Here is a 14,896-nt window from a genome sequence, read left to right as displayed (position 1 = left end):
GTCTAGAGAAGTGGACCCTAATTGTAAGGACTGCCCCCCTTGTGGCAGGAGGGGTTCAGCTTGAAGGCCAGTTAGGGTGAGATTTGGGCATAATGCGTATTATTCTCTTCAAGATACATCTGAAAGCCCAACTTTGAGATCAGTTAGGATGAGATATGGGGTGAAACTCTTTATTGCTGCACCAGATACTCTTGGGACTATGGCAAAATATTTTCTGCTACCTGTAACCTTGTTGTTAGCTCAGAAGGGACTTGACCAAAGGATGGTCCTCCAAGGAGGGCTTCAAATTAAAATGTCTGACAGCCAGTGGTCTAGAGAGTGATCCATGTCTAATAATAATTAATACTTCGCACAGTCTCACCATTCTGGTTTGCACCTTTGTTTGTGAGGTGATCTACTCATCCTTCATAAGATATGACACGTAGCTGTTCCTCCGTGCCATTTATCAGGAAATAGAGAACATTTCCCATGCTCTCTTCTGGAAACCCGCCATGTCCTTCTGACCTAGTGGATCAGGCCAAAAGCATTAAGAACTGCCAAATAGTACACTGCTCGGCTCACTGAGAGCAGGACCTTTTTAACTACTTGCCTACCATGCAGAATAGATAATTTTTTTGTCTAATAAATGGTTAAAGGGGAAATATAACTCATTTATTCTGTAACTCTCTTCCTCTTCCTCTCTTCATTTCTGGAAGATACATGAAATGCCAAAAGTTATCTGTGTTGTACTTAGATAATCTATAGATAGCGGGGCTATTTTATTGCGGAAGTGATCTGCTCCTGGCAACAGGTAAAAAGCCACACTGCAGTTAACAATGAACCTTATTGCAATTCCTTAAATGAAGCAGATATGATACCCCCTCTCATTATAATCAGGCAGAGAAGTTCCCTTAGTGGCAAAGTATCCAAACTGTGGGGCTGGCCCCCCTCTGTGGACCTAAAGCTGTGGCAAGGTGCGCCATTAAGGGAGAGATTTGGGGAGAAGCCCTATTTGCTTTTCTAGATACTCTAACTCTAACTCTTGGAAATTTAACACAAAGGCAACACAGAGTGGGATGGGGGAATGGCCACCTATTTGGTGTTTGCTGTATATTATTGGACCTTTGGCTAAATGGATGATATAGTAATTGATGCATTAAGTATGTATCCAGGATCTGACCAAATCCTAGTACTTGTTAAACAGTGTTCAGCCAAACTGAATCCAGACTCATGCATGACTCTAAAGCTCATGACAATTTTTTCTTAACAACTGATACAATTTGTTTAAAAAATATGTAAATTAGGATTTTGAATTAATTTGGGATTCTGTTAAATTGTCTTGTGCAGGATTCGGTATTTGGACAAGTCCAAAAATCATAGGTTCAGTGCCTCTCTAGATTACATATGTCTGTAACTTTGCTGTGCTAGGAGGGATCCCTGACAAAGATTTGACCTCCAAAGGGGGCTTGAACCTGAAAAAGTTTTCACAACCAATGCCCTATTATATCCATGAACTTTAGTCAGGCCGGATTTAAAAATGGGGCGCTCCTAGGCTGTCTCCACTCATCGCCCCCTTATGCATCCCCCTATCTGTCTTCCCCTCCCACGTCGTCCTCCCCTTCCTTTCAGCGTTGTTCTCCCCGTCTCGTTGCGCCTGCACGTATATGCGCGTGTGCATATACGCATATTCCAGACGTGCTCATTACGAATATACCTGCAGGCGCAAGGAGACAGGGAGGACGATGTGGAGGTGACGTGGAAGGGGAACAACTTTGCTTGAATGTGGCTGGGCGTCATGCGGCCCCTGAATTTCTGCCGCCCTAGGCCCGGGCCTTTGTGGCCTTGCCACAAATCCGGGCCTGACTGTAGTTTATGGAACTAGTGGCTCCCCATAATAGATAGACAATATATATTATATAATACACAAAAGCCATGAATATCTAGTAAATTATATCCTTATAAAAGGTGAGTTCTAAAGTCATCAGTTATAAACGGTGAGTTCTGATGTCATTTCTGTTACATGATGTGTGTATTATAATAAATAAAGTACCCCCAGTTGCCAAATATGAGGATATTAGAAGTTACCTTGGAGTTCCATGACCTGTATAAAAACATGAAACTCCTCGGTAACTTTTAATATCCTTATAATTTACAAGAGGGGGTACTTTATTCACTATATTAGGCATAGGACCTACTTTTAAGGTGCACTCACATCACGTACTCATTGAATCCAAATTATAAGCAGATTGCATTGTGTTCTAACCATTTTCTGCTGGCTACAGCCAGGGTTTAGCTGTTTCTCAGTTGTATTCAAGTTTTTAGAACAGTGTTTCGCTCTCACACTCTGTACAGAGAGTTATTCTGACAACAGTACACAAACAAAACCCTCAGCCTGAGATTAGAATTATAATTAAACCGTACTGATGACAGGAGACCAACAAGGGGCAGATCTTTCGTTGTACTACAGTGTATTCATGATGGTTTCTTTTATCTGCAAACAGAGTCTTTCTTTTATGAAATAATAATTAAACCTTTAGCAATGGATAACAATATAATAACGCTGCTTATACAGGAATCAAGTTAAATTAGCAAAGGGATGTCAGATTTACACACTCAGGGGTGATTCTGGCCTTTCTGCTGCCTGAGGCGAAAGCATGGCAATACGCCCCCCGTGCCACACCCCCATGTCACTCCCCCACACACCATGCCTTTCTTATACAGGATAGGTAAATTACCCTTAATGTGTTACCATGCTGTCCCTAAAGTTAATAAAGTATTTGGATGCTTTGTAGATAGATACTTCATACTATCTTTTTTTAACTTATAGACATTAAAAAACCTTTAAATAATTATTCTTCTATAATACACAAAAGCCATGAATATCTTGTAAATTATATCCTTATAAACGGTGAGTTCTGATGTCATCAGTTATAAACGGTGAGTTCTGATGTCATTTCTGTCACGACTCACTGAAACTTGTGTATTATAATAAATAAAGTACCCCCAGTTGAAAAATATAAGGATATTAGAAGTTACCTTGGAGTTCCATGACCTGTATAAAAACACTCAGCCTTCGGCCTCGTGTTTTTTTATGGTCATGAAACTCCTCGGTAACTTATAATATCCTTATATTTTACAAGAGGGGGTACTTTATTCACTATATTAGGCAGTTATCACACAAGAAATGTACAGGAAATAAAACTCCCATAGTCATTACTAACAATAAAAATAGAGAACACTTACCAGTAAAGATTCAAATAAAATTTATAATTTGTAAGCTCAACAATCTGACTGAACAAACTGAAGCTAAATAACTCAAAAACAAATAAATAATAAAACATGAAAAACAATTGCAAATTGTCTCAGAATATCACTCTCTACATCATACTAAATGTTAAATCAGTGATGCCTAATTTGCATACGGCGCCAAGTTCAAGTACAATTGACATATATGCAGCATAAACTACATTACACTTCACAAGCCTGGGAAACATTCATAAAATAAAATAGAGTTGTTATATTGCCCTACACATGAGCCCACTGTATAGTTTATGTGCCATATGTTAGGAAATGTAGGGGGAAGGAGAGTACCCCCAAAAAATGTAAAAGACGCCAGCGTTTTTTGGGACTTAGAAAAAATGTCAACTATATTTGAAGATCCTCCTATCTACTCTATTGCACTTTGCCTGGTCTGAGTTAAGTCTGGTGCAAGAGGTAACGTTCAGTAAATCCGCAAGTTAGTGAATTAACGTAGTTACGTCCCTCCTCTGGGTGCAAAATATCACTAGAGTATGTCTACTTCGCTAGCGAATTTACGCCAGCACCCGTTGGCAAAGTGCCAAAATGACGTCAAAATTCCCCCCTTAATTCCCAAAAAAACTTTGAATTTCATCTTAATGCATTAACCAGGGAACATGCAACTTTTTTTTTTTTTTTATTTATTTTTTTTAACTTAAGCCACTAGTATTTATTAATTAATTATCAACAATTTTATTTTGGTAATTTGTATATACAGTAACGCATTGAGGGCACCTGGGCAAGTGACTTATTATAAATACTGGCTTTTTGATGACACACACAGTGGAATGGTAGTGGAGAATTCAAATAACAGACAGACAGGCAGTACAACTATTATATTATTTATTCCAAATATTCGTTCTGTAAGTACAGTACAGTACCTGGTTTTTGTGAATAAACTCTGCCTCACACAGTGCCTGCTGCCCTAGACAGATGCAGCAGCCAGCCACCACGGCACCACCAGGTCCAGGCACTGCAAACTCCAAACTCCAGTCTCCAAAAGCCTACACACGCAGAGTCGCAGACCCAGCCCTAGAGTCACCGGCGTCACGTAAGCAGAGAGCTGCGGAGCGCACACGTCACGTTGACGCACTGACACAGCCAGGACAAGTCAGGGGCGGTAGCCCGGCAGCAAGCAGGAGGGAACTGACTGAAGGTGTAGGCGCAGGCGCATTATGCGCAGCGCTTATTTACATTTGCAAACCAAGTTTTTTTTTCTTACCGCAGCTGTCCAAATGCCGCCCCTTGAATTGACCCACATTTTGCCGCCTGAGGCGAGTTTCTCAGGCGGCCTCATTATAGAAGCGCCCCTGTACACACTCATCGTATGTTAATTGCATCTTAGATCATTTATCACAACAAGAGGGGGGAGTTGTAGTTCCCGGCAGCTGGAGGGCTGTATGTTGCACATTCCTTGGCATCTTCTACTGATTTCACTTAATACAGAAATTGTTTTAACAACCTGTGCTTTTGTAGAAAAACAAGTGGCTATATATTTTAGGCCCTGGACTCAGCAGACTCTTGTGTGGCATAAAAAACATAATGGCATAATGTCTAGTGCCCCTTTCTTTTGGTAGCCGGTGCAGCAAAAGCACAGGTTGAACATGAAGATGGCACTGGCAAGATGTTAGTTTGAATAAAGAGTACACAGTAAAGGTATAGGATGGTATGGGACTTAGAGTTTTCCAGCTAAGAAGCATTTTCATAATTTGGATCACCATACCTTAACTCTACTCTAAGGGTAAGGCCACACGAGGAGATTCGGGGAGATTTTGTCGCCTGGCGACTAATTGCCTCGTCTTTTGAGCGACTATCTCCCCAAACTGCCTCAGCGTTTTTCCCCATAGGCTACAAAGGAAAGTCGCCTGCGCTAATGCAGACGCGGCAATGAGTTTTCTATAGTCGCCCAAAGTTGCCTCACTGATTAGTCGCCAGGCGACAAAATCTCCCCGAATCTCCTCGTGTGAACAAGCCCTAAAACATTAAGAAATGTAAAAAAAAAACAGATTGTTCTGGCACCGATGCTGATTCGTGTAGCTTAGATACCATCAAGTACTAGGTACTGTTTTATTATTACAGCAAAATCATTAAAAAAGTAAGAATTATTTGCTTACAATGTAATCTGTGGGAGATGATCTTCCTGTAATTCAGAGCTTTCTGGGTTACCATATTCCACATAACAGACCCTATACCTCTATTTTATCTGTTCTTGCAGCCGTAACACTATTCAGCATTCTATTGGCAGCCAACTTTACAGCATCGGAGACCCAGGTGGTGAGTTTGGCACAGGTAAACTGAATCTCCTCATACCTGGGATGATACAGAAGATGGTGAAGTGTTTAGGGAATGCACATGTGAGCACCTGTCCTGGCCTCTGCACAGGTAGGTAGGAAGAGAGTGTAATAGCAGGGCAAGATAATGATGACATTTTTTTATATCAATATTGCTCAAGCCTTTTTTGCAGTAAATAAAAAGTCCCGTCAACATAAGAGATCTCCATTATAAAGGTTTTGTTTTCAACAGTCCTTATCCCTCCTGTTCTTCGAAGGCTGCTGAACATTAACTGCAGGGAAGTATATTTAACATTCAGCTACTGTTTTTTTTTATCTTCTTCATATAGACACATAATTCATGGAGCCCCTTGTTACTCACCCTGTCAGCAACAGGGGTACAAACAGTACATAGTCGGAAAGCTTAAAGGGCTTCTTTTGTATAAGGAAAATAACCTAAACTCTAAGCAACTTTTTTCAGCTTACATTCATTAAAAATGCCCAATGGATTTAAATTTAATGGATTTTAAAAAAGTAATTTTTGTGCAAAAGTGAAACATTGTGGCGCAAGATGTAATAGCGCCCCTTTTATTGGTTTGAAGAACTGCTGCCTGCTTTGTTTACTCAAGTTGGACAAAGCATGTACATTGGGAGTCAATGCCAGGTGCATATCTGTAACATTTTTATTATACGTTCTCTCTGACTTTATTCCAAAATTCCTGCCAAAAGCCTCCAAGTCCCAGACACACACACTGAACATTTTCATATGCAACAAACTGCGTTTGCAAAAAGATTTTCAGCTGCCCACATGCACAAACCCAAAATCGATCACCTGCGTTGTGATTGCCGAAAAAATAAACAGCTCTGTTTAGGCTAAAAAAAATATATATATATATAAAACAAAAACCTTCCATTTTCTCGTGAATGCCTTGAAAACTTTCCTTGAACAAACAAGAGTTCCTGCTGTGCACATTAAAATCAATCGCAGAAAGGAAAACCATTAGTCACATTAAGCCTCACTTTTGTAACATTTCCATTTAGATTTGGAATAAACACAAGTAGAAAATGAGTGCTGTATTATATTTTTTTTTTACTTCCCTGTGTTACAGTAATTGCTTGATTTTTCTATTCTTCATAAACAAGCAAACACGCTTTACATCTCACTCTTTGGAATTTCAGCATTGAGAAATGCATTCAAGTCTCAATAAATGTCCCCTTTTCGGAATCCCCCCTCCCTCTTCTTGTACTAGAATGTGAAGGAACAATTCATGTAAATGGCTTTTTATTTCTTTGTAGACTCCTTACACCAGGGGTGGTCAACCTACAGCCATGGCAGCAAACAGGGTATTTTTGACCCACCTGCCTAAAGTCAACATTATGTAAAACATATGTATCTATGCATCCAATGAGACAAGAGTTATTTTAATTCTTCTTAGCATTTATAAAGTATTTGCATTTGAAAAATACTTACTCCATTTTTGGGTAACTGTATGCAGAGCAACAATGAGTTGGTTGGTTTTGTTGGAGCCAACGATTAAAAGAACAATACATATGGTCATGTGAAACTGGAGCTGCAAGATAAGGCGAAGAGAACTGGACTGGAATCAAAACGATCCTACAATATGAAAGAGAGTTTTCAATGTTTCTATGAAAAATTGGCATTCATGGATTTTTAACAAAAAGAATAGATCGATTCAACAATTGTGGTTTCTCACATATATTTCTTTGAAGTCAATCAAGTCTAATAAATTTTAAGTTCTGAAATCCACACCCACCCCCTTCCTTACTGGTCACCATGTTGTCTGTGACCAGTGACTGCACAGAATCCTTCGGAAAGCCTTTCTGAAGTCCTGGTTGAAAATGGTGTATATAACAGGGTTAAGGGAGCTGTTGCAGTATCCGATCCAGAAGAAAAACTGAAAGACACTGTCTGGAATGTAACAGAGTTCAGTGCAGATGGCTCCAAGGCTGTAGGTGAAAAAGAATGGGAACCAGCAAAGGACAAATACCCCTATAACCACAGCCAGTACAAAGGTGAACCTTTTTTCCCTGTTTATATAACTTTTCTTCTTGGCTGAACTTATATCCGAATATTTAGCTCCTTTTGGCACCAGCATCACCCCTCTGACAGTGGCAACTGTGTCCATCACTTCAGGCTCATGACCATTGATGTGTTTTAGGTTCTGCCCTTGATGCTGAAGACCAAATGAATCTGAGTGGCCATTGCGTTGTTCAAGTTTTGAAGACAACACTGGGACACCATGGTGGAGATCATCTACCGCTGACCCTCTTTTTTCCTGTGAAGAAATAATACTACATTGAGTTTGTGCTTGTGTACTGTTCATACTATGTTTATTCATATGGTTGAAGAGTCCAGGTGCCGTTTTCTTAAGTTTGTTGCCTGTCGTGTTCTTCCTGTTCCTGCGTTTGAAAATAAGATAGATTCTTAGATACACCAGGATCATAATAAGGCAAGGTGCAAAGAAGGAACAGATGCTAGAAGAAAGTATATACCAGGGCTCGTCGTTCAACTTGCATTCAGGTTTGGCATTTGGGTCTTTGCTTTTGCCTTTATAAATCAATGGTGGCAGAGAGATCAAGGCTGCAAGTGTCCAAACAATGAGGATGATGCATTTAATCCTTTTTGGAGTCCTCTTGGAATTATACTCTATAGCTTGGCTTACTGACCAGTATCTATCCAGGCTGATGGCACATAGGTGCACAATGGAGGAGGTGCAGAATAGAACATCCAAGGCCAAATACATCTCGCACCAGGTCTTGCCAAAATGCCAGTATCCCATTAACTCATTGGCTAAGGAAAAGGGTATTATCAGGGTAGCCACTAAAATATCAGCCGCAGCCAGAGACACTAAAAATAAGTTCTGAGGAGCTTTCAAAGAACGACTCGTTAGCACAGCTATGATGACCAACACATTTCCAAAAATGGTGAAGAGAACAAGGAAGGTAATGATGGCTGCAATGACAGCAGTAGCCTGGATGGAGTATGAAAGGGGAGAAACCATGGCTGAGGCTTTCACTGGATACCCAACTCAGCTTACCCTCTTCTGGAGCACAGGCTAAATGATCTAGAAAAACTTCCAGTAGGGCTCCATGTGAATTGCTTTCAGACAAGTCACCACCGAAGTTCAGCTTTTCATAAAGAAAGTTTTCTCCTGTAGACTGTGCATAGAGAACGGAATCCGTACATGAAATGCAGATTTTCTGAAATCTTCTTATCTCTAAACGACAGGCAGTGGATTATCAGGTTCTCACACCGAGGTGGGAAACCAAGCCTTACTTAGCTTTTTCAAGGACTGGATGTTTTGTTTTACCACCCTCACTGTATGTCGTCAGCCCCTGCCTTGCGCAGTTGTCCTTCCCACAGGGGGAGGGAGAAGAGAATTGCTGCCTGCTCCTTCCACTTGCAGCTTTATTTTCCCAACTTCAGCTCTGAAGCTGTTAGACTGGTGTACTTGCTCTAACAGAAAATTTGAAAACAGAGCCCCATTAACAAATTAGTGCAATTAATACAGCTCTTCAAGTGCACTGCAAAAAGCATGTCTGTGGTCATCTCTATCACTGCAGTGAGTATACTTTATACTGTCTTTATTTTCCAATTAACATCTGTACATGGTTTTCCTTTGATTTAGATAAAAAAAAAAGCTTGGATTTTGTTGTGTCAATGCAGGAGAAAAATTCTAGTTATGGAATAAATAACAAGTGTTTACATTGTAAAAGTCATTAATATATTTCTTCCCTTGCATGTAGTCATTATACAACCCTTTTATATCCCGTGGAATTTGGCTTCTAACAGTAGAAGGACAAGCAGTTCCCAGATGCTCTCCTATAAGAATGATATTTAAAATAAAACACAGTCTACCATGTAACTGGCCATTTTTCTATTATTTAACCCAAGAGAATCAGCACCACGGACAGCACAGGTACCTTGCAGCAGCAGCGCCCTCTATTGATCATCAGTCAGAAAGCCGTTCTTCAAAAAAAAAAAATAGCAACGTCTTAATTAAAAAGTTTATTCTGAGCAGTACATGATATGTATTTTATAGTCATCTGCACCGGCCAAATAACATATTCTCAATATGTATATTGCTGTCCGCAGATGGTCCCACAACTCCTTCCATGATTATCTAAAAATGAAAGCACGGTTAAAATGAAATGAAAGTACGGTTTAAATATAACTGAAAGTCCTGTTATAACTAAATTATATTATAGAGGTTTATATTATCACCCAGTATATACTGAACAATGAAATGCTGTTGCTTGCACTTGGATTTGATACCTGCAAGTTCGGTTCTAATGCCGATTTTGCTCTTCAAACTGTATTTGTGCCTTACTCCATTCCAGACTTTCCTGCCCTTGATTTGTCCACAAGAGACTCCATGTTTCTAATGTGTTCGTTGGCCTGCTATAAACATTAAGCGTTCCTTTGAGAATGAAAGCTTAATTATGTTGGTTTTTCCCATAAATCAGAGAACCTGAACTGTCAGGGCACCCTAACAGCTTAGCCAGATCCTCTGATGCAGGGGTTTTATGGCTAACAAATGTGCACTGCACTTAATAACTCATAGCAAACAGCCAGCAGGTAGCATTTAGTGCCCCCTTGAAATAAAGCAAGCATCTCATTGGTTGGTGTGGGTTTTGAAAGATTCTGGCTGAATCCTGCTGAAAAAGGCAGAATACAGAACTGAATCCTGGCTTTAGTGCATCCCCAGTTATTAGAGCAAACATTGTGCCTTTTTCTACATTAACACCTAAAATGTTTCACTATATAAGCAAATAAATACATAAAAGTCACCAATAAATGTAATCATTTGTCTGCGTCTGTTTTTTTGCCAGCCCATCTTCATAGGTTAAAGGAGAAGGAAAGCTATGGAGGCATTTTATTACCAATAGATTAGCTGCAATAGTGCAAGCTAGAATGCTATATTTATTCTGTAGAATGTTTTAAAGTGAAAAGCTCTAGAAGCTCTCTGTTTGTCTAGGATAGCAGCTGCAGTATTAGCTTGGTGTGACATCACTTCCTGCCTGAGTCTCTCCCTTATAGCTCTGGGCTCAGATTACAGTAGAGAAGGGAGGGGGGGAAGTGGAGCAAACTAATGCCCAGGGTAAGGAGGTTTAAGCCTGAAGGCAGGAAGTCTGATACAGAAGCCCATGTGTACACAATAGAAGGAAAGAAATACTGTGTTTCTTTTGACAGAGGACTCAGAGCAGCACTACTTTGAGGGTTTACTGGTATATTTAGGTGGACCTTTCTGATATGGCTTAATTACTTTACCTTTCCTTCTCCTTTAAAGGGGAAAAAAATTATTCCAAAACCTATTTTATCACATTAGTGAAACAAAATTAACTTCAATTACACTATACAAAATCTTTGAATCTTGTTTCCTTCAGTCTGGGAATTCATAATTATGGCAAGCAGGCAGGAGCCATTTTGTGGACACTGTTATTAATGCAAGTCTTGCATCATCTCAGAATCTTGTTTGTGCACCAGAATGGGGGACCTGATGTCCATCCCCATGTACTGGCTACACAATTAAACAGTGAATAGAACGGGGGAATGTGGGGAGAGCATCTAGTGGCATCTAGGAAGTGCTAATTGGAAAGTGAAAGTAATTGTTTGTCCCGCCTCTATGCCTAAGGCATAGAGGAGGGGCAGACAATATTTGATTGACAGCTGAGAATTTTAAATGAACAACAGCTATGAATGCTTTAATAAAAAATAGAAATTGGATTTCATGTTTCATTTGAAAAGGACTTTTATTATACAGATTTATGTGTCCGGGTGACAGGTCCACTTTAATGTGCTCTGTCCCATATAAAATCCTGGCGTTTGTGTATAAATTGTGAATTCCAGGCTGATACAATGATGTATGTCACCAGCAGGAGCCATATTGTAATTGTGCAAAACAGTTGTTCACCTAGGGTTGAATAATATAACTGGTTTGGTGGTTTCCTTTGAGAGTCAACTCAACACAACAAGTAATGAGAGCTCTGTATGCAAATGATAGCAAATTGTTATCGTAGAAAGTAGCTCTTTGGATTTAAACAGATAAGTGGTCATTAGAAACTTTGGTTAGTACAGTTTCTGCTAAATGTATGGATTATGAAACAGACTTAATTTGATCATGAAGATATGAGGGGGGGGCAAGTATGGCAAGTCTGTTTACTAGGCACATGGCACAGTGAGAAAGCAATAGCATGCCATTAAAGGAAAAGCTTGCAGCACTTGGGGGTGCCAAATGTTAGGCACCCCCAAGTGATTGTATTGATTTACCTGAAACCCCGGGCCAGTGATCCTATCAGCAGAAAACTGCACCGGCCCGGGGTTATACCAGTGAGCACCACGGAGCGATCCACTTCCTGCTTCCTCTTTCTTCATGCAGTTGCGCATGTGCAATAGAACGAAAAGCCGAACTTTAACTAAAAAGTCGGCTATTTCGTTCTACTGTGCATGCGTTGCCCCAGGAAATTTGAAGAAAGAAGAAGTGGAGCTCGCTAGAAAAACCCTGGGTCAGTGCAGGTTTTTTGCCGATAGGAGCAGCGGCCCGGGGTTTGGCACCCCCAAGTGCTGCAAGCCTTTCCTTTTCCTTTAATGGCATGTTATTGCTTTCTCAGAAATAGTTCTGTTAAAGAGCATTTTATTTTAAACCTTTATTTTATATCTCTTCGGCGATCCAACATGTGTCTGGCTCCACTGTAAGGGAGAAGCTGGGAAAGACTACGTGATAAAGTTCCAGGCAACTCCCCATTTTATACTATTTTAGAGATGATAGCTGGTTATTGCAGGAAAGATGATTGTAGGAAATGACCGACACTATGGAAATTCTACATTGTCTAACAATATAGGTAAAAAACTGTGTTATGTACAGTATTATGGGAAATCATATTGATAAGGACAAATGCTGCAATGAATTAAATGTTATTAATTTATTATATTAATTACAGTATTCACCTCCAATACTGATTGGCAAGAACCTGTACCAGATTGAAATGTACTGGTGTAACACAAGCAAAGCCTTCTGCCCTGGGATGGGTTCAAGGGAGAAATTCTTTACAGATAAAAGTAACCCTGTTGGGTGATGGTAGATTAAACTAAACATTATACTGACCAAATATAGATCTATAAAAATAGTTCAGCCATGCGTGAAGCTTTAATTAAAGGTTATACAGCAAGCCTTCCGTTATTTTTAAGTCATTGTTTCGTTAGCATTTTTCAGTGTTATCTCATCAGAGCAATAGTAGCTGCCTCCCCTCATACAAATAGGAGAATATGTTCTTTTGGTCATAATAACCCATTGATGTATTCTGTCGGACACTTCAAGGTAATTCAAGTGTCGTTATAAACAGCGTACACTTTTCCCTTCAGTTAACCCGTTAGTTAACTTTTAGGGGCAGATTTATCAAGGGTGGAATTTCGAAGTACAAAAAACTTCGAAATTCCACCATCGAATTGAAAAACTTCAAATATCGAATTCAATGTTTTTTCACCGAATTTGGCAATCCTACGATCGAATAAAAATCATTCGATCAAACGATTAAATTGTTCGAATCGAACAATTCGAACGATTATAGCGTTCGATCGAAGGATTTTTATTCGATGTGTAAATACTTAGGAAAAGTTTGTAGAAGGTCCCCATAGGCTAACATAGCAATTCAGCAGGTTTAATTTGGCGAAGTATTGAAGTCAATGTTTTTTTAAAGAGAAATGAGAAATGAAAACCAATCATTCAAATGTTGATAAAAAATTGTTGGTTCTGGAAGCTAGACACTCTGTCCCCAAAGGGCCCTTTGGGGACAGAGTGTCTAGCTTCCAGAACCAACATTTTTTTATCAACATTTGAATGATTGTTTTTCATTTCTTCTAGGACCTGCCATCGCAATTGTGCCACATTGTGCTTACATTCTGCCCAATGTTTGCTAATAGGAGTAGCCTTTGTCTGAAAGTTGCGGATTGCGCTATGATGCTCATTTATACGCAACCTCACCTAAATGAGCATCGTAGCGCAATCCGCAACTTTCAGACAAAGGCTGATCACTGTGAAGTGTCATGAGCACCATGGAATAAAGATTGGGAACCCCCCATTTGCAGCAGACAAGGTATTGGCATCAATCTTTTATAAATTGTATATTACTGGCGAGTGGCTAGGCCAGGGCAAAGAGCAGCATCCTGTACTGCTTCTGAAATATTCTAATGTAGCACAGGTGTAAGAGCTGACCTGCAGGTGGGGCTGCTTTTTCAATTTCACCATGTTGGTAATGTAAAAATCTGCTATTACCTTGAAGATTTGAATTAAAAAAATGTTACTTACAAAAGTGGCTTACTGGTATATTTCCTTTAAAGAAGTAAAGGAGGCCACCAATAAAATTAATAAAAAGGCACAGAATTGGATTCTATTTGTCTCCAAGGATAGCAGATGTAATGTTTTACTATAAGGAAGTTTACTAAGAATCTATAGTTGGGTGTCCCTAAATAAGTCTTTTGTGTTTTATAAGAGCTTGATATCATTTACCTGATATAGTGTCATTCATTAAAGGAGACATTTTGAATTACAAAAAAAGAATGTACCAGTGTGTTATACTCATTTAGATATAGCAGAATTGTGCTTAAAAAAGTAGTGTTTCAGGCTGATTTATTGAATATTTCTACAAAAACCCTAATAATCCTTCCCTTCTCTTCCTGCTCCCTGGTTTCCCAGGCTGTGCAGGGGAGCAGCACTCAGCAAACTGCACTGTAGGACAGGAACCAATCAGCAGCTAACAAGACCTGATAGGGAACTGAAGTATGTCTGTGTTTGTGTGACTGCAGGGCTGTGATTGGCTGTTCCCCCTCCTATTGTGCTTCTGGCAGGGACGGTTAGGACACGCCCATTTGAAACACAGACAGGGACCATAGAACATCTATAGGGAGCTCCAATAAAGGGGCTATTTTTAAAGATATTAATTTTTAGCACCATGTAAAAGCAACACCATATATTACTTATACTAGCCTACACAATTAGGGTTTTTTTCATTTATCCTATATGTCTCCTTTAAGAAAAAGAACATTGTAGAATCCCCAACTAAGCTACATTTTAGAAGCGACGGGAAGATATTTGCAGAAACAATAAACGTTTAGTGATCTATTTTTAAAAGACAAGAGTCCGCAAATGTACATCAGACAAGCAACACAAATAATAAAGGGGTTAATGAAGGTTAAGCGGTTTCCAATGGCAGTCGTTTCCCAAGATAGTAAATGGAACTGTTTTCCTAGAAGGAAATCTAATTGGATTCCTGGAGGAGTCCATTATGCCACAGCATCCTTTTTCTGCCATGGACCGGATATAGCGTGATTC

General features: G+C 39.6%; 1 protein-coding gene across 1 annotated transcript; it reads right to left on the bottom strand.

Annotated features, from left to right (window-relative positions):
- Positions 1-5,562: 5,562 nt before the first annotated feature.
- On the bottom strand, positions 5,563-9,764 carry adra2b.S (adrenoceptor alpha 2B S homeolog). The gene has a single exon (XM_018254665.2). It carries the CDS (start codon positions 8,567-8,569, stop codon positions 7,337-7,339), a length of 1,233 nt encoding a protein of 410 aa, XP_018110154.1. The 5' UTR covers positions 8,570-9,764; the 3' UTR covers positions 5,563-7,336.
- Positions 9,765-14,896: the final 5,132 nt, after the last annotated feature.

The sequence above is a fragment of the Xenopus laevis genome, chromosome 3S (genome assembly GCF_017654675.1).
Source record: "Xenopus laevis strain J_2021 chromosome 3S, Xenopus_laevis_v10.1, whole genome shotgun sequence".
NCBI classification, from domain to species: Eukaryota; Metazoa; Chordata; class Amphibia; order Anura; family Pipidae; genus Xenopus; species Xenopus laevis.
This window is presented reverse-complemented; position numbering and strand designations above follow the sequence as displayed.

What these genes read in the sequence shown, in the direction of transcription:
- adra2b.S (XM_018254665.2), bottom strand. Translation starts at nt 8,569, where the DNA reads ATGGTTTCTCCCCTTTCATACTCCATCCAGGCTACTGCTGTCATTGCA.